Source organism: Pavona decussata, unplaced genomic scaffold, assembly GCF_977016875.1.
Source record: "Pavona decussata unplaced genomic scaffold, jaPavDecu1.1 SCAFFOLD_116, whole genome shotgun sequence".
Classification (NCBI taxonomy): Eukaryota; Metazoa; Cnidaria; class Anthozoa; order Scleractinia; family Agariciidae; genus Pavona; species Pavona decussata.
This window is the reverse complement of record NW_028145530.1, coordinates 272,501-292,735: the sequence shown is the minus strand read 5'-3', so window position 1 is coordinate 292,735 and position 20,235 is coordinate 272,501. Positions and strand designations below refer to the sequence as shown.

Below are 20,235 nucleotides of genomic sequence, written 5' to 3'. Positions count from 1 at the left end.
TTAAAAGAGTCAATATTTGTCTTTTCATACAATAAGTCTTCGGTATACTTTATGCCTTTTGAAAAGTGTTTATTAAACACGCTTTTACCGTCTATCTTAATTTCTCTATTGTTCCAAACGATATATTTATATTCACCATAACAATCAGCAACATCTCGTAATTCTGACCACCATAATAAGATTTCATAATAAAAATCGGGTAAGGTATTTAATTTATCAACGTCGTAGTTACAGTTAAGTAAAAACAATCCTCCGTGACTACTTAAGAGATAGCTTAGATACAGTTTCCAGAAGCAATGATAACCATCATCTACAATCTTTTTTAACCAACTTAACCTTAGGGCTTTTATCATGTTTTCATAATCAACCATTCTGATACCACCAGAATCGTAGGGTGCGCAAGTAGAACGTCTAGTGACTTTATCTTTTCCATTCCATAAGAATTCAAACACCAAAGTATTAAACTCTTTTATAATTTCGGGCGGAGTAGGTAGCACAGAGCTAGGGTAGATCATTTTTGAAAGCAAAAAGGCCTTAATTGATAATAGTAACTTTACCATGGATGGACAGCGCTCTGACTTTCCAAAGGTTAATCGTATTCCTAATTTTCTTCAGTCTTTGTTTAGAATTCTTCTCGACTAATAGCTTGACATCATACGTTATATGTATTCCTAAGAATTTAACACATGTTTGCCATTTAACTCCAAGTGGTTGATCTTCACAGCTCCTAAGAGATCCAATCCACATTGCTTCAGTCTTTTTAACATTCAGTTTTAAACCAGAGGCTTTCTCAAAATCTTCAAGTAAGCTAAAAAGGGCATTAGCAGAGTTCAAGTTCGATAAAAATAGCTGTCGTATCATCCGCAAACTGCAAAAGTTTAGTCTGTAAACCATTGATTTTGACCCCATTGATACTCTCTCTATTTCTTATGAAGATAGACAAACTTTCAATCGCTGTTACGAACAGGTAAGAAGAGAGAGGGTCTCCTTGTCTCACTCCACGCTCTATTTTGAAGTAATGGGAACACAGACCATTATTTATAACACAACTTTGAATATTCTTGTAGAAAATATTTACCCATTTAATAAAATCCGGTCCAAAATTGAATAGTTCGAGACATTTATTAAGAAAGTCCCATTCTAAGCTGTCAAAAGCTTTCTCAAAGTCAATAAAAAATAAAATACCAGGTTCGTTTTTGTCTTTTGTATATTCCATTATGTGAAGGATTGAGCGAATATTATCACAAATATTTCTACCCGGAATGTATCCTGATTGATTCTCGTGGATTAAATCTGGCAGAACACATCTAAGGTGATGAATCCTTCGCCAAACTGTTTACATTCTTCGGAAAGCCTTGGTATTGGTAGTTCTTCGTAATTAAAGTACGCTTCATTTTGTTGCATACCATCACGGGGCGAGATTTATATAGACTTTCATAAAATTCCTCTTCTGCTTATAGAATTTCAAAAGGATTTGATAACGCCACCTAGCTGAAGTTTTCGAACATGTTTTCTGATGTGATTCCGTTTCTCTAGATTAAGAAAATATTTAGAGTTCTTTTCCCCGTGTTCATGCCAGCGTGCTCGGGATCTTACAATTATACCTTCAACTTTTAGTTCGTACAGTTTTTCCATCTTTTCTTTCAAGATATTTAGAGCAACCAAATTTTCTTCAGATGGGTCATTTTGAAAAGCTAAATGCGCTGTTTGAAGTTCTTCGTTAAGTTGTTGCTCTTTTTCTCGTCTTTGTTTGCATTTATTCATATAATATTTTCTCGAATGCTTCTTAATATTATACTTAACCCAGTCCCATATTGAACGCGGATCAGACAGATCTACCCTCCACGTGGGAATCAAACGATTTATTTCGTCAACATACAGATGATCTCTTAATAAAGAACAATTTAATTTCCAAAGTCCAGGGCCCTTGACAGTATCGCCGACATCTTTAAATTCTATAATAATTGCGGAGTGGTCAGTTTTTATTGATGGTATGATATCAGTAAACCAGTAATCCAATCTAGACAAAATTAAAGGTTGTGATTGACGCCAAGTATAACTCCGCTTTGTGGGATTTTTGATACGCCAAATATCATGCAAGTCAAGTTCCCATTGTAAATGTTCTATGACATTGATTACACGCTGTCTGGGGACAAGAATCCCACCAATACCAACAATAGGGTTTAACGGACAGTTGAAGTCCCCACCATTATGATGTTTTCAGTTTCCAAATCATTTGTCTTTATGCTTTGGAGAACCAAATAATAAAAATCAACTAATCTATTATCTTGATTAGGACCATATATGTTACCTAAAATAGCCCGTTCACCTTTCAAGAGTACCTTGAGCATAATATATCTACTATTTACGTCCGAAACTATTTCTTCAACTCTGCAATCAAAATTATTCCTTATTAGTATCGCTACCCCGCGAGAGTTACTAGCCCCATGCGAACGATAGAAAGGAGCGCCCCATTCCCTTTTCCAGAATAACTCATTATCCTTTGTGGAATGTGTTTCCTGCAGAAAAATGACATCCACTTTTTGTTTTTTACACCAAGTAAAAATTGTCCTTCTTTTACGGAAGTTGCTGATGCCTCTTACATCTAGAGAAAAAAAAAATTACCAACTACCATGTGTCAGGATAAAATACAAACAAAGGAAAAATAAACTTAAGACTACAAGGAGGGACGGATCGAGAGTAAATAATTTATTGTATGCATGAAGTAAAGATATGTTAATAGTTGTAGGCTTACAATTAAAACTTTTGTTGTCAAACCAAACCGAAAAATTTAGTACACACAGAATTAATCTTAAAACAAAAGCGAATACTAAGAAATAGAGTAACAAAACTTTTCTAGAGCTTACAAAGTTCGCTCCTGTGCCCTTTGGCACAGGCCGTCTGAACACAAGCAAATTCATCGCCAGGTATTAATTGTAAAGAGCGCTGCCGTTGTTGTGCTCCGAAGTAAGCAAATTTAATAACAGTTATTCAACAGGTACTGCCTTACCGTCTATGAAAAGCTTGCCTCTTGTAAATCGCACCTTCTTACCGTTGTCGAAAGCCTCTTCCTTTATTGGGAGTGCTTTTTTTCGGTTTCAAAGTCATAAGGAGTGAAATCTTCCACAAATCGAATTCCGTTCAATGCTTCTTAATTTTCAGGCCTCTTAGCGACACGAAGAAATTCTCTCTTGAAAGGTCTGCTATACAGTTTAGCAATGATTTGTCTGGGTTTGTCATCTTGTTTCTTGCCGGTACGGTGTACGTTTTCTATTTCGCCGATGTCATCTTGGAAACCAAGAAGACTAAAGTAATTCTGTATTATCGTAAAGCAATTTTCGCCATCTTCTTCAGCCACACCCAGCACTCGAATATTAAAATCTCGTGAATATCGTTCCAAGTGTTGTACTCTTTTCTTCAACTCCATGTTACATTCTTGAAAAGACGTCTCTGTTTCATTTAGCGTTGTATTCAAGCCACCAACATCTTCTTCGAGCTTCTCTACTTTCGGCTTCAACTGGTCGATTTCAACAATTTTTGAAATGACGTTTTCAATCTTCGCAAGTCGGGCATCGGTGGTGTTTTTAAAAGTTGCGAGTTCGTCACTAATTATTTGCATTTGTTTTGTAAGGTCACTTCGAAGGGATTTGAGCTCTTTAAGAATGGCGTCGTTCATGGTCGATTCTTCCTTCGTCACCTTTGACTTTTCTTTTGGTTTCCGCTCAACAATTCCTGCTTTGCCTGTTCTTTTTCCTGATCTAAGTCGTACACCAGACATACAACGCGAGTGATAACGAGTAAGGCTAATTCTAAGTTGAAAATACGTTTGCTCGGCACGGAGCTCAACACGACACGTCTTTACTAGATAGTGTCCAGTCCCATTCCCATCCCCAGTCGAAGGTCATCATGCCCACTAGTAATTAATTATTACACGCTCTCTAGTGACACGACCTTGGGCTGCCTGTGGTATGGAGAGATGTCCTACTGTTGACACATATTCCCTTCTTTTTTTAGCCAACCATAATCTGAGTACCTAGTGCTGCAATCCTACCTCTCCCTATGTTAATCAAATGTAGTTGCACAGAGAACGCATTTGTATAGGTAATCACATGATTCCGAGTGTAATTTGGAATAAATGAGCACGAGCAAAATTTTAAAAGGCTAAGAAAATTGCACTCACCCGCTGGGCTAGTGCAATTTGTGGTCTATTAAAATTTTACAAGTGCTCATTTATTCCAAATTGCACGAGAAAAATCATGATTACTTGTTAATAATATACATACAAAAATTTCAAATGAACTTTTGTTTATTTCTCGTCTGTCGGCTAACGCTCCGCCTACATGTATTTGATTGGTTTAAAAAATGACAAGCTTGATTGACATACATGTTGATACGTAAGGAAAACATGATAAAAATACCATCTCTTTAAAAAGTGCATGTTCTCAAATCACAAAGTAAAATTTTAAGTCAATGTTTAAAGAAGTCTGAAGTCAATCACCCTCCTCGGCATGTTTGAGAACTGGCTGGATTTCATGAGCCGAGGCTTTGCAGACAGTCCAAGCTGGCGTGTTTTAGTCTGGTTTTCGATGAATTCAAAGTTTGTTTTCGTCTAAGCCGACATGGAAATTTTCAACACGATGCTCTAGGCCAAAATATTGAGTCAGGTCAGCCACCAATCCGTTTGTACCAGGACTTGTGCTTCAAAGCCTGTTCCTTTTCCACAGCTCATTTAATTTACTGTTTGTCAGACTTCCGAGACTTGTTCGGCAGCTTGACTTTAAGCTTACCTTGTTGTCGCAGTAGCCGAGGTTTACCTTCAAGAACTTGCTTGGAACTTTTTTACCCTTGGTCTCTAATTATGGAGTATTTGTAACCTTGCCTTCTTAGGTAACGTTTAATTGCAGTGAGAGAACTGTCATGCTCGTATAGTCTTTCCCTTCTTTTTTACGCATGGTTGCGTGAAAATCCTCGAGAATTTTATTGAGTGCCACCTGTTCATAGTTTTCAATATTTTGGTCGTAGCCCTTTTGTGCTGTCCAAGACCTCCAAACTGATCTTAGCCAGTGTGTTTGTGCTTTGTTGAGTTTCTTTGCATTTTCCTTTAAACTTTCAATTAAAATGATGTTATTCTCTTCAAACCTGTTGAACTTCGCCATTTTGTTTCGAGACAGCCGATTTGAAAATTTGCGTACCTGTCAATCATTTTAATTTCACCTTTTTGCACTAATTTCAACTTTCTGCACTTAATTTCACATTTCTGCACTACACTTAGGATAATTAAGATGCTCTCCACCAATCAGATTGCAGACATTTTTGTACGCATATTATTACACATGAAATCAGCTTTGATTGTGGGGAGTGGGGATAACTTCTACAAACTGGTACTGTTACAATTTTTTTTTCCAGGATGCAACTTGAAAAAATAACGGCATTGTGGCACAACTTTTTATTTTATTTTTATTTTTTGTTTGTTTATTTTGTTTACAAAAACGAGATTAAAATCAGAAAACAACACTCGTTTTCGAATCCCCTTCTCTATGTGCTCAGCTGTAACTGAAGCAAAATAAATCATTACCTTTCGCGGGAACTCTGATGACTGCCGTTCCAAAGTGACACCACATGTTTGCCTTCGGATGTTCTTCTGTCTCTCTGAGGTTGCGGAGTGATACCAGAGCGTCCTCCATCAATTTAGACTGGTAGCTTGAGTTACTGTTGGAGCTAATAGCTTCCAGATCCTAAAGAGGAGACGACACTAATACATTAAGTCGGAGGGCTGTAAAAGCAATAGTTTTAACAACAAAAGGCCAATTTCAAGTGACTTCAATAAATGAGACTTGTTATTATGATCCAAAGGTAGATCTAGGGTAATGGTCTGGGAGGCCCAGGCCCCCTTCTTATTCTTAGAGAAAGCATGTAAGGCCCGGAGGGCGAAATTTTTAATTCTTACTGAAACGTTTTCATTCCGGTCCCGTGGGTCGTACATCATAGGATATTCTGAATACAACGCTGTGATAGCAAATTTCCGTACACCTAATAACAGTGCCCGGGAAGATTGGTCCAAGAAAGAAGTAACCTGATGATTTACTTGTGTTTACTACAGAGAATTTATATGCAAACCATGATGCACATCACATTAAATACCTGTGGTTCACATTTCCTGGCCGGTATCAGATTGTACTTCGGATGTGATACTTCTTGCAATGTTACTGTGCAATCCTCGGAAAGATTGCAGCCATCAATGTAGTAGCAAAGCTTTTTTACTTTGTTTTCCGCGCCTGTCAATCTTACACTCGCCTGAAATTGAAGTCACGCGTTAATGAAGCTACGCAGCAAAATTTATATCCTTATCGGTGGCATCAGATCGGCACACACTCGAGTAATACGTTTTGCCAGCATGTCCTGATGTCCAAATAGTTATACAATACAATATTTATTTCGCCATATACACAACATTTACAGATGGGAAGAAAAAATGAAGAAAAAAATTGAAGAAAGAAAATAAATGGCGAGGAAACCTGAAAGAAACCACGAGGCTTATAACAAGTCAGGCTTCCTCACTTAACTAATCTTATATTAGAATTACAATATGGACTTATGGTAAATTAACTTTGACCGCGCACACGTACACATACACATATTAAGTAAGTTAGTTAGTTAAGAATTACAGCCTTACAGAAGTTAATACCTAGAAAGAAGAAATTCTTTAAGCTTTCTTTTAAAAGAAGCGGAGGAGGGAGAACTAGTTATGTCAGAAGTTAGCGAATTATAAAAGTTTGGACCTTGAAAGTAAATTGAAAACTTCCTGGTGTTCGTTCTGCACAGTGGCAAGCGGAAGGACTGAGCATTCCTAGTATTATAATTATGGATTTGATAGTTCTGTGATAAGTGACCAAAGAGCGCGTGCACTTTCATGAAGATATAGCATCAATTTTTGATGTTTAACCGATCTGATGGGTGGCTCAACTTGAGCATTTCTATTGCGTTTCAAAACAACAATCAAGGTCAAAACGGGTTGGAAAAATTCGAAGTTACGATGTTTTCGTATGCACGCGACAGAAACACGGCACACGAGAACGTAAAAAATATCTGGTCACCGTCCCCCATCCCCGTACAATGTTGACTCAGCGCAAGAGAAATACCCCGTGGGATAGATAACATGGTTTCTTTAGTTAAGGTCACGCTAAATTAACGGTTAATAGCATACTTTGTAAGATTTGTGCCATGACCTTTTGTCCTCGATTGTAGTGTGATCATTTCAATCCTCAGAATTAAAAATTAAATGTGTTAGGGAGAGAAAAAAGAGTTTCTTGCCAAATTTAATGAGTACAAAACTTTTTATAAGTAGTCGTTTTTTGTTCGCAGATATAGTACACCAGCAAAGCATCTTGGGTATAGTCAAATCATCGATCGATTTAATTTGGAAAGGACCTGATGATCGATTTAATGTAAACGATTTAATTTGCAGGATTTAGAAGGAAACTGATCGAATTAACCCGTCCGCTACGAGAAAATGGCACTCGATAAAGAAAAGTTTTGATGACTGGATTGGAGCTATGGCGCTAATTTTGGAATGTTGACTCTCGATTTGACACGCTAAATTTTGACAGTATAAACACGCCATACATTTACAATCATTTGAACTTCTTTTGTATAATTGTTTTGCCTTCTTAAGATTACTTACAACGGTGACGCAAAACTATTCCAGCTTTTATTTCATTCAGTAAGCTGGCAAGTATTTCCGTATACCAAAGAAACAGCTTTATAATTCAACTCCGGGCACAATTCATTCGTTTAATCAAAAATCCGGTGACACTTTACTCAGAGACGCCTCGCTCGTTTGGATAATTTAGAACTACTCCTCTCTAGATAGAAACTACTAGTCTATGAAGGAGCACCGACCAACAGTTTGTGAGATTCACGGCTTGCTTTGTTGGTTATTTGCATTATTCAATACATCCTACTTGACTCACAGGAAAGCACCGAAAAAAGTTCTTTGTATGTAAAAGCAACAAATAAAGCGAACAGTTTCAAACCACGACCCACTAACGTGGTAATCAATCAATCCACTACCGCTCTTCAACGCGTTATACTGTAAGTTTAACTTTTCATTTAATGATTTCACTTAGTTTTTACTAAGAGAAAAGAGATATGTACCCACCACTACATTTCCAATCTGTACTTTAGCGCGAGTCCTTTGCTCTACATTTCCTTGAATAATGTAGACATCCGCATCTTTACAGATCACTTTTGCTCCTGTCTTGGCACTGATTTCTTTAAGTTTGGATCGTCCTTTACCCACTACCAAGCCCTTGTATTTGTCTTCAATTTCCAATCGCTCCCAAAATGTGCTCTGTAGAGGAAGAAGTTCTCGTTGGAGTAAACATGTCACGTGGTACAAAATCAGAATGCGGTTATCAGACGACGCTGAACCGTCGTCCGATTTGATAACAGCTAGTCGCCCGATTTTTTTCGTCGACAGGAACAAAGAAAGAACGTCAAATCCAATCACAGTTCAATAAAATGTAGTAAACTAGAAAGCTTTCCTTTATTAAACGAGCGCCTCTCCGTAAATTAATTACAGGGTTAAAAAAATAAATAAAGACTTCTTGGTTTGCTGGTATATCGGAGGATAATGCTTTGGCTTAAGAGTTGCCCTCAAAACTTTACAGTAGCGCTCTCGGTCATAAAAAAAAAAAACATAACATAACATAGCATGGAATAGAATAGCATATATAGCACAATGTAACATAACATAACATAACACAGAAAATAACATAACATAACTTCACATGACATAACATAACATAACAATACCTAAAAACATAACATAGCATAGCAAATCTTATAGTCCATCAAATATTTTCGCTCCCGCGCGATTGGTCTAAACGCCTCACGTGACCGAATATACCCCAGCTAAAACTGGGGAATATCCGAGGATATTCCCCAAGTGATATTCCCCAATTTCAAAAACTTCAAAGAGCGTCAAGTTTGCAATTAAAATGAAGGTCAAGATGGGGGAACGGTTTGCTTTTGTGACAGAAGAAGAGATAAACCTGCTCGTCGATAACCCAGTACCAGAAAACAACATACGTTCTACACTAAACGTTTTTGACGGTAAGCTGTTCGTAAACGAAATGTTGAAATACTCAAGCTCGCATTTGCGACATTTTCTCTTGGTTTGAACTCTGTTTAACAGTCCTTGAATTAAAAATGTGGTAAAACTGAAAAATATGAAAGGCGAAAAGTTTTATCCCATCTCATTTAAGAGTATTTATGGTTTTCTTTCAGTCTGGCGAAATGAAAAAGCCAACAACAAGCTATTAAACGAGTTTATATTAATTAATAAGCTCGAAGCTCGCTCACACGACGGCAAATATTACAGTTGTAATTCAATGAGAGCAATTCGTGCTGGCCTGGATATAAGGAATTTAAATAACGAAAACATAAATTTCAGTACCTTTACTGACAGAGTTCAAACAGGTAAATGATGCTATCAATGCTCACCTGGTCGAGATCGCTCGCGAACATAAAATCTCGTCCACGAAACAAAAACCAGGCATAATACCCCGAGATGTCGAAATTCTCTACGAAGAGAAGCAGCTTCTCCTACTCTCGAGCAACAAGTTTAATCCTCAGTGATTGTGAACGACTTCGTTGCTGGCTTCATTCTTAGCAAAGAAAGCGCTTTGATGGAATCCAGCAAAAACAACCGGTGGCGTCGTATTCGACTGCAGGTTCAGCTTCGATTTCTTCACAGGTCGTTTTCGGCTAGCAAATTCCACAATTGTATTTTCGATATAAGGTGCTGCTCCAATTGAACACGAGATAAAGGAAGAGAACGACAAAGCGCCGGCTGTTTCGTTGACAACAGTTTACACTTTTTACGGAATGCGATACTTTACAGTTTTTCGCTTTCGGTGATCTGTAGCTTGTTCTAGAGAGGTAGTTAGATTCCCTGTAACCTTATCCGCCACTTGTATCTTGCTTCTGTCTTTCACGGAATTAAACAGCTTTACTTTCCTTTCAAATGTTTTACCTTTTCCTCAAACAAATGCTTTCGACCTGAAGCGAAATCTGACGTGGAGATTTTGGAAGCCAACTGACAAACTTTGACGTGATTGACATATGACAGAATGGCAGATCCTGCCGATTCCCGCGAGATTCCCGCATGTTGCGAAAAATATTTGAAGGATAATAAACACAATAGCCTCCATTTGGCTTTAAAAATATGCACAGATATTTGTCCTTGGACATTATCTGCTCCTTGAAGCTCACAGTTTTCCTCGAGCTTCGCTCTCGGAAAACTGTTCGCTTCGCGGAACAGATAATGTCCGCGGACAAAAATCTGAGCATATTTTCGCGCCAAATGGAGGCTATTGTTTATATAACATAACATAACGTAATAATTTATAACACAGCATAGCATACCATAACATAGCATAGCATAACATAGCAGAGTATAGCATAGCATAGCGCAACATAACATAACATAGCATAGCATACCATAACATAGCTTAACATAACATAGCATAGTATAGCATAGCATAGCATAGCATAGCATAGCATAGAATAGCATAGAATAGAATAGAATAGAATAGAATAGAATAGCATAGCATAGCATAGCATAACATAACATAACATAGAATAGCATGTCATAACAAAACATAACATAGCATAGCATGTCATAACAAAACATAACATAGCATAGCATAGCACAGCATAGCATAGCATACCATAGCATAGCATAGCATAGCATCGCATAGCATAGCATAGCATAGCATAGCATAACAAAACATAACATAACATAACATAATATAACACAGCAAAACATAAAATAACATAACATAACACAGCATAGCATAACATAACATAGCATAGCATAGCATAGCATAGCATAGCATAGCAAAACATAGCATAGCATATCATAGTATAACAAAACACAAAATACAACGTAACCTGGCATAACACAGCATAGCATAACATAACATAACATAACACAGCATAGCATAGCATAACATAGCATAACAAAACACAACATATCATAACATAGCATAGCATAGCATAACATAACAAAACATAAAATAACATAACATAACATAACATAACATAACATAAAATAACAAAACATGACATAACATAACGTAGTATAGCATAACACAGCATAGCATAACATAATATAACATAACATAACACAGCATAGCATAACATAACATAGCATAGCATAGCATAGCATAACAAAACACATCATAACATAACATAACATAACATAACATAAGATAGCATAGCATAGCATAGCATAGCATAACATAGCATAACTTAACATAGCATAGCATAACATAGCATGGCATAGCATAGCATAACATAACTTAACATAGCATAACACAGCATTGCGTAACGAAACACAACATAACATAACATAACATAACATAACATAGCACAGCACAGCATAGCGCAGAATAGCACAGCATAGCATAACATAACAAAACATAAAATAACATAACATTACATAAGATAACATAACATAACATACAGTAGCATAGCATAACAAAACATAGCATAGCATAGCATAGCATAGCATAATATAACTTAACATAGCATTCCACGGCATTGCTTAAGGTTACCGTGTACCTTTAGGGGTGGCTTCAATTAAAAGGATATAGCGCCTCTCAGTTACATCACAGATACCCAAAACCCTATATCAAATTAAAGCTTATAGAACTGGCTTTTCAAATATTTCATTGCTTTTCCAAGAAAATAAATTTCCAGGTTTTTCGTAAAGTCGGAACTTGAAGGTCCAGGTCATCGTTCAAGAGTTCCAGCTCAGTGCGATTTTTGTGTCTACGGCTTCTAGAGAAGCGTAGACACTATGTCATCGGGTTGAGTGAAAGAGTGTAAGAGTGTAAATGCCACAGGAATCCCAAATGGAATTCATCGAAAGCCGACGCTAATCCTCGACTGACCGAGATCTAAGCGATTGTATTTCTGGATCAGGACAATGGCGACAATACGGTAAATGATGTTTTCCGATGTTGATTTGCTTTTTACAAATAGTTTAAGTGATGATTTGAACCAGAATTCTGTAACTTCTGTAATTTTCATCGCAAACGTGCCCGAATTTACTGTGAGTGATCGCTTTGAACAAAGATGGAGTGTGTTCAAATTTTACATGCGTGTTTGCACGCACGCAAAAAAACTTTCAGTTTTTTTGCCTCTAATAGCAAATGCATCGTTTAATCAATAAAATGTTTTGTTGGAAAAGCTTTTTGTTGATTTTTGTGTCTTTGTCAATTCAAAAATGCGTTTGAGAAGCGACAGATGCGTAATCAAGGACAATTTGCATAAGTGGGTTGAAAATTGATATGCCAAAGGTCTTCATCAAACATGCCGTAAATTTTAGCAATTTTTGCGTTCAAGTGTTTTTTTCGGCAAATGATTAATAGGTAACCATATTATTTTACGTCAGAAAACATTTGTTTAATCATTCCAGTTTAATATGCAGTTAATTTTGGAAGCCAAGATATTTATTTATCTACTGCGCATTTTAAACCGCTCTAGGAAAAGGTTAATTTATGCGAAAACTATGGAAACACGACAGGAGTCAAAGGGTTAAACATTCATAAGTTCAGTACAGATTAATTAATTGTTTCTGTTGCATTTTATGCCTACGTTTTAGATTAGAACTTTTCTTTCAGTACTCCAGGTCAGGATCGCAAAAGCGCAAAAAACGTGTCGAGGAATTCCTTAATTCGATTTGGTTCAAAAGTTACAAAACATTTTCAAAACTGCGAGAAAACTATGTGGAGTGAACGCACTGAAATGGCTTTCAAGGAAAGAATTTTTAATATTATCAAATTCCCCGACATGCTTTTGTTGGTTATATATTTTTCTAGCATCTGGCCAAATTTTACTGAAATCGGCCAAAATGTGGCCAAATGGTATTTCTGTAGCCATTTCTGGTCTGACTGCTCGCGCTGACGACAATGAATTGGACAAAAGAGTTAAGGAGGTCAACAAGATTCTGAAGAAATTTTGCCGCCAAAACAAATGGGGTTTTATAGACCATAATAACATCACTACCGACCAGCACCTTAATCGCAGTCGCCTACATTTGAAAAGAAGTGGGACTTCTCTTCTGAGCCACAATTTTACTTCATACATTAATAGCCTGTAAGTATTTGCCGTTGGGGAGTCCGAGGATATTGAGAGTCCAGTGCCGATCGGTGTTAACCGTAAGTTAAACTTTTTTAATCGAGGCCTAGCTATTGCTTGTTTAAATATCAATAGTTTAACTGCTCACATTGACGAACTTAGAGTTTTTATGAGAGATTCCAAAATTGACATTCTCGCCATCAATGAATCGAAGTTAGATAATACAATTAAAGACCATGAAGTTTATTTACCAGGTTATGAAATCGTTCGGCGAGACAGACAAATTAATGGTCGTCAAGGTGGTGGGGTTTGCTTCTACGTACGCAGCAACCTTAATTTTAAAGTATGTGAGGAGCTTATGACTGATAGGCTCGAATGTTTAACTGTCGAAATAAATAAACCCCACTCGCGGCCATTCCTTGTCAGTACCTGGTATAGACCTCCAAATTCTCCTCCTGACCTGTTTGATGATTTTGAAAATTTAATCGGTAAAATTGATGAATCTAATCGGGAGCTCTACCTTGTCGGGGATATGAATACAAACTTGCTACCTGATGTCGCAGATAGCAATTCTTCCAAACTCATCAATGTTTGTGAGATTTTTGGTCTTAGTCAACTGATTACGGAGCCAACGAGAGTAACAGCTCTATCTCAGTCTCTAATTGACCTATGCATAACTAATACCCCAGACAAAATAGTTAGATCAGGAGTTATGCCTTTCGGTATTAGCGACCACTCCCTTGTCTATCTAATTCGCAAAACACATTATACCACCCCTGGGTGTAATAAGATTATTAATACTCGGAGTTTTAAAAATTTCAATCAGGAGGAGTTCCTAGCGGACCTTGAATTAATTCAATGAGATGCCATTAGTCTATTCTCTCACCCCAACGAAATGTGGGAATTTTGTAAGAATCAGCTTCTGACCTGTATCGATAAGCATGCCCCTATGAGATCGAAAAGAATAGGGAACAAGAAGTCCCCGTGGGTTACGCATGAGTTAATACGTAAGATGCGCAAAAGGGACTTCCTGAAAAAGAAGGCGGAACGAACTAAGGATCAGTCTTGCTGGGATGATTTTAAAACAGCGAGAAATGAAGTTAAGAATTCAATCAAATATGCTAAACGTAAATACTTTAGCGATCACCTCGCTGCTAGCAGAAATGATCCCCGTAAAACTTGGCAGCTAGTTAACGAGCTAAGCTCTCGTCAACATATGAAAAAAGTTATTGCTGATATTGAAATCGGGGACATAAAAACAAGTTCTGCATCTGAAATGGCGGAAGCATTTAACTGCCACTTCGCTAATATTGGTCATGACTTGGCAAGAGACATACCTTCTGCTGATACTGTTCCAGAAAGATATCTTGTCTCAACTAATGCGACTTTCTCTTTCAAAAGCTGTAGCTCCAATGAAGTCCGTAAACTACTTGAAAAATTAGACACTAAGAAATCGACGGGACTGGACAATTTGCCATCCAGGATTCTTAAAATGGCGGCCGGTGTTCTGGCACCATCCCTGGCATTCCTGGCCAATCTCGATTATTCCTGCTGTCGCTAAGGTGTTCGAAAGAATAATTTACGACCAATTTTTCAAATATCTTAGCGATAACGATCTTTTAGTTAACTGTCAATCTGGGTTTAGATCACTTCATAGCACAGTAACGTCCTTGCTTGAAGCTTCTAACAGTTTGTCTGTCAATATTGACAACGGTCTTATAAATGGTGTAATTTTCATAGACTTAAAAAAGGCTTTTGACACCATTGACCACAAAATTCTTTTACGAAAGCTAGCTAGTTATGGCATTGATCATAGGGCCCTAAAGTGGTTTGACTCCTATCTAAGCGATCGTCAACAAAAGTGTGTAGTTAATGGTGAGCTGTCTGGTGCGCGTGCTGTTACCTGTGGTGTCCCACAGGGAAGCCTCATTGGTCCACTTCTTTTCCTGATCTATATTAACGACTTGCCGAACTGTCTAAGTAAGGCGTTACCACGAATGTACGCCGACGATACAAGTATCAGCATTGCCGCCAGCAGCTTACCAGAGCTTGAATCAGTACTAAACACTGAACTAGCTAACCTTCATGAATGGCTCAATGTAAATAAGCTCAGCCTGAATATTGCTAAAACGGAATTAATGTTAATAGGCTCACGGCAGAGACTTGCTAGTTCTACAATTGGTCATTCACTTAACGTACAAATTGAAGGTCACGAAATTGATAGAGTGCCCCACACCAAATCCTTAGGACTTTACATCGATCAAAATCTTTCGTGGTCCAAACATGTTAATGAGACTGCCAAGATTATCTCCTCTGGCATAGGTGCACTTAAAAGACTGAGGCCGTTCATTTGCGACGATACAGCAATATTACTATATAGAGCCCTTATTGAGCCATATTTTGAGTATTGCTGTCCTGTGTGGGACGGTCTCAGCAACGAATTAGCTGACAAATTACAAAAACTTCAAAATCGCGCCATTCGGGTCATAACGAAGTCAGATTACTATTCTAGCGCTACCGCCCTACGCGGTAAGCTGGGATGGGATAATCTCAGTACTAGAAGGAAGAAGCTAAAATTGAAAATCATGTTTAAAACTCTAAATGATCAGTCTCCGGATTACCTGAAAGGCCTATTTAAGCCCTTCAGCACGGACTATGGACTTAGAAATAGTGACAACAAATTGGCTCTGCCTAAGCCTCGTACCGATTTTTTGAAACGTAGTTTCTGCTACAGTGGGGCACATTTGTGGAACAGCCTTCCATCTAACGTCAGAGCCATTAGATCTTTTACTAATTTTAGAAATGAGATAGATCGCCATTTGTCCTCCTCGTACTCCCACACGGCAAACATGTAAATCAGTTTTAATTCTAAATTTTTATCTTGTAACTGATGTTTTTACCGTGTCTAAATAAAGTTTATGTATGTATGTATGTATGTATGTATGTATGTATGTATGTATGTATGTATGTATGTATGTATGTATGTATGTATGTATGTATGTATGTATGTATGTATGTATGTATGTATGTATGTATGTATGTATGTATGAGTTGTAACTCTTGAAAGTGTCCCCTACAAGAGAAAATTAAAATTTGAGAAAACAGCGCTTGAAAAAAAATTCTCGCTACACAAACAAGTACCGCCCCCTAACGCCTTTATGGAAAATTAGCCAATCATTTTGCAAGCTACTTTTTCTTCCGGTCACCTCCTGTGAAAATTTTCTCGCAGTTTTGCACGTACTCGCGTTCCAGAGTAATCAACTCCTTCACCATTATTAGATATGTGCGGTGTTTGTTGTACGCGCACGTCGATTTTGTAATCTGCAATGATTATGGGAAAAACAAAATGAGGACTGAAGCCGACCTCATTAAGCAAAGCTGTTGGGCCGAGGCAGAAGCGGCTGAGGATGGTTAAATTACCAGCGCTACGGAATTATCGGGGAACCACCGTAACCGCATGTATTGTCTCAGTCAAAACGAAAATTCTTGCTGCTCTTCAGCCGAAAAGCCGGCGAATAAAGCTATTCGAGCGAAATATTGTTGAGAAAAGCGAAGTTTCGAAATTGCTTATCGAAAGTTCGAGTGAAAATTCGCTCTTGAATGAACGTCCCAAATTGTTAATGCTGCAAATAGGAAACAAGTACATCCGTTTGACGCTTGAAAAAAAAAACGTTTAAACGGAACCGTTTAAAAGAGCTCACTCCGTTTAACGCTTTGGAAATTATCGTAATACAGTAAGTCTTTGTGAAAACGCTACAAGCAAAAGCGGCGGCTTTCCCTTTACAAGTTTATATCTTATAGCGACGGGCGACGTGAGAAAAGATCAAGACATAGGACATGATTCTTAGCGTTTTTTTCAATTGCCTTTTCGTTTTGTTTCCGCTTGCTGAGACTTGTAAGTTTTACGCACCCGAACACAAGTGATCTGATAACGTTCAGCCGCAAATAAAAGAAGGAAGCTCACGAAGCGCGATTCGGACTCGCGAATTGAAACATTTACAAGCGCGTCTCCAAATATTCGCTTCGCTGAATATTTTAAGACCTTTACCTACTTTAAAAAGTAGCTTAAAGCTTTTGTCCCCTTTTCTGTCAATGTCGTACTCGAACAAACGCAAGTTCTTCCACTAAATACAGGATATTCGAAGGGCGAGAACGTGAGGGATTCAAGACTATAGAAAGACCGTTCGCGAAAATATCGCAACGGGTGGTTACACCGGCAGCAATATGCTGTCAATCAAAGTAAAATTTAACTTCCGGTGGAAATCGCTTACCTCCCAATTTCTCGGCAAATACTCACTCTTTTTCGAAAATTCTTTTTTTGTCTGTAAGAACCTACTGGGAAGTTTATTTTTATCTGAAAAAATGAAAATCCAAAAAATTTCTCTCTGAAGGTACACGGTAACTTTAACAAAACATAGCATAGCAAAGCATGGCATAACAAAACTTAAATTTGTAATAACTAGATTATTCCAGACTGTAAATTGGCTCAAGAAAGCAGTGCAGAATTTTTTGCAACTCACCACTTTTTCCAAGATAAGATTCTTAGCAGTTGCTATTTGGCCTTTATTACCATAGACTGTAAACCCTTCCTCGTCCCTGCTCTTTGAGAAAACTTCTGCTCCAGACATTTGCATGATTTCTTGTAACATATAGCCACCCTTTCCAATCACGTGACCTTTTATATGTTGTGGAACTTCTACGAACTCACTGTAAATTTCCTCGGTACTTTGTTCTTTTATACTGTCGTAGTCCAGTCTATAATCAACGGCAAAAAAGTCAAATTAAATATAAAAGTAATTGAAGACCTATATAATTTGTAATATATATATCAAACGTTTTGATAATACAATATATAATGGTTGCCTCAGCAAATCTAAACAATTATGCATAATTATAAAACAAAGTTTTTCAATTATATCGAAACAGAATGACGAAAAATAAAACAGTAAACGTCTAAGTATTATACGTGTAACATTGCTTGATTGAATTTTTAACCTTTTTGGATACAGTAAACAGATGCCACCCTCCGTATATTACGACTTTTATTAAGAAATCAATAAGTAAACTCAATTGATTCTGGGCAATAAAGATGATGATGATGATGATGATGATGATGATGATGATGATGATGATGATGACGATGATGATTATTATCATTATCATTATTATTATTATTATTATTATTATTATTATTATTATTATTATTATTATTATTATTATTATTAAGTTAATTCAAACACTCACTGTCATCGTCCTCATTTACGTTTTCAGTGTGGAAGAGATTTGACCATCAACCGAATTTGAGTAATTGAGTGTCTAATGTTAGCGTCCTGATATCCCGGGTATAATATTCGGTGAGAATTAAATATGTTCCATTTCTGCGCGCCGTTTTTCCCCGTCTTCCGCTAAATGCGGCTGGATGTTCCTTGGCCGAATATTAAACCATGGCCGCAACAAATCTTTGTTGCGATGCTGCATTGAAAAGAGTAGAGGGGAGGGAAGGAAAGGCGATATATGTTGAACGGAAATGACGACGATCTTGGTATCACTATGTGGTGACTATAGATGGCGTGACGTAGATTTGTTTTAATTGGTCTTAAATACAGCCTTGCTTCTAATTTACATAAGTGAACACGGTTCATTTATTGTCGAAAAACACAATCTTATTTTAAGAAAATTGGAGTCAGGAAATGAGCATATCAAACGATTAAGACAATTTAACTTACGTCAATTCGATGCCAACCGGTAATTTATAGCTTAACGTCCGAATAAACAGAGGAAATCGGTCACCTTATTGTACATCGAAACCAGTCAAACCACATAGCTGAAATAAGTGTAGTACGTGCTATTAAATTTAACGTAGCATGTTTGCACAAACGTAGCGACCCACAGTATTTGAAGTCAATTCGACCGAAAAAAAAACCCGAAAAATATAATGTGCATTTTCAATTGGAAAATCGATTCGTGTTTCTTCAAGTAACTGAATGGGAAAGTTGCGATTCCGGTCTGAATCAAAATGTCTTCACAAATTTCGTCTGTAAACCTTTTCGGCTAGGCTCCTTGTTGTTTTAGAAAGTAATAGAGTCAAAATAACGATGTCATAATCTGGAGTGTTTTCGTAATATTTCGATAGATTAGCAATGGATAATGTATCTTTGTTATCTTGTTTTAGTATCGAAGAAATAATGAACCGTAAAGCGGGCGACACAATTGCCGATTCTATACGCCGATCGCCGCGATCGGCGAAAATCGCCAGGTGGTGGAAAGATTGCGAGCTTCACCGATCAGATATGTGCGATTAAATTCGCCAGCATTCGCCAAGCGTGCCCGTTCCCGCAAATTTTCTACGGTCATTGCTGCGAATGGCCAGTTAAGCCAACCCATCAGGTTGGGCAATTTTATAACATGACTTTTCAAAACTGCCACATCGCCGCTATCGCCGAAAAAAATCGCCAGCTGTGTCCGCAGCAATCGCTGGCAAAAATGGCTTGCGATTTTCGCTGGCGATCAAATTCGCGGCGAATCGCCAGGTGTGTCGCCGGCTCAAAAGAATATGCAACTGACAAGCCGCTGTCAGTTCTGAATCGATCGTAAAATGAGCATGTGTTTACACATCAACCAAGGCCTAGTTTATACGTCGCGTGTGTATGGCTTTTATTCCACGTGACGCTAGTGCGTCCTTTAAACTGAAGACGCGTTATCGATATTTTATCCGTCTTACCAAGACGAATAAATCGTCTAGGACGAATTTAATTTACCAGACGAATTTAATTCGTTTTAGACGTCGCGCTATCGTCGAATGTAATTGCTTGTGGGACCTTGAATTAAATTCTACTGTAGCGCGACGTATAAACTAGGCCTAAGAGATGTCTTACCGTTGAAGCTGGTGATCATAGCCGCCACTGGCCATCTTGCTGTGACTTTAAATCCTTGCACGTTTTATCATTTCACTGATGTGTCTGATGCACTGCTGCTGGTAAGAAAACGTAACGAAATCGAGACAACCCGCAACAAACCGAAAGTACTTCCGGGATGCAAATATCCTTGCTTCGATCCCGGGAAGTTTTAACCGTGTTGCCTGGGACG

General features: G+C 37.7%; 2 protein-coding genes across 4 annotated transcripts in view; both read right to left on the bottom strand.

Moving 5' to 3' along the window:
* LOC146469828 (uncharacterized) overlaps positions 1 to 20,235 on the bottom strand; it is a 173,006-nt gene that overhangs the window by 92,634 nt on the left and 60,137 nt on the right. The window lies entirely within an intron of this gene.
* Positions 1 to 20,235, bottom strand: part of LOC146469832 (uncharacterized) — a 47,964-nt gene that overhangs the window by 27,625 nt on the left and 104 nt on the right. For both annotated transcript variants that reach the window (XM_085122803.1, XM_085122802.1), the window contains exons 1-5: positions 20,025 to 20,235; positions 17,670 to 17,904; positions 8,159 to 8,350; positions 6,142 to 6,294; positions 5,576 to 5,735 (exon numbers count right to left, since the gene is read on the bottom strand). The exon at positions 20,025 to 20,235 is cut by the window's right edge. In XM_085122803.1, the coding sequence (XP_084978929.1) occupies positions 5,576 to 5,735; positions 6,142 to 6,294; positions 8,159 to 8,350; positions 17,670 to 17,904; positions 20,025 to 20,059 (775 nt within the window). In that variant the 5' untranslated portion in view covers positions 20,060 to 20,235. The remainder of the gene's footprint in view (positions 1 to 5,575; positions 5,736 to 6,141; positions 6,295 to 8,158; positions 8,351 to 17,669; positions 17,905 to 20,024) is intronic.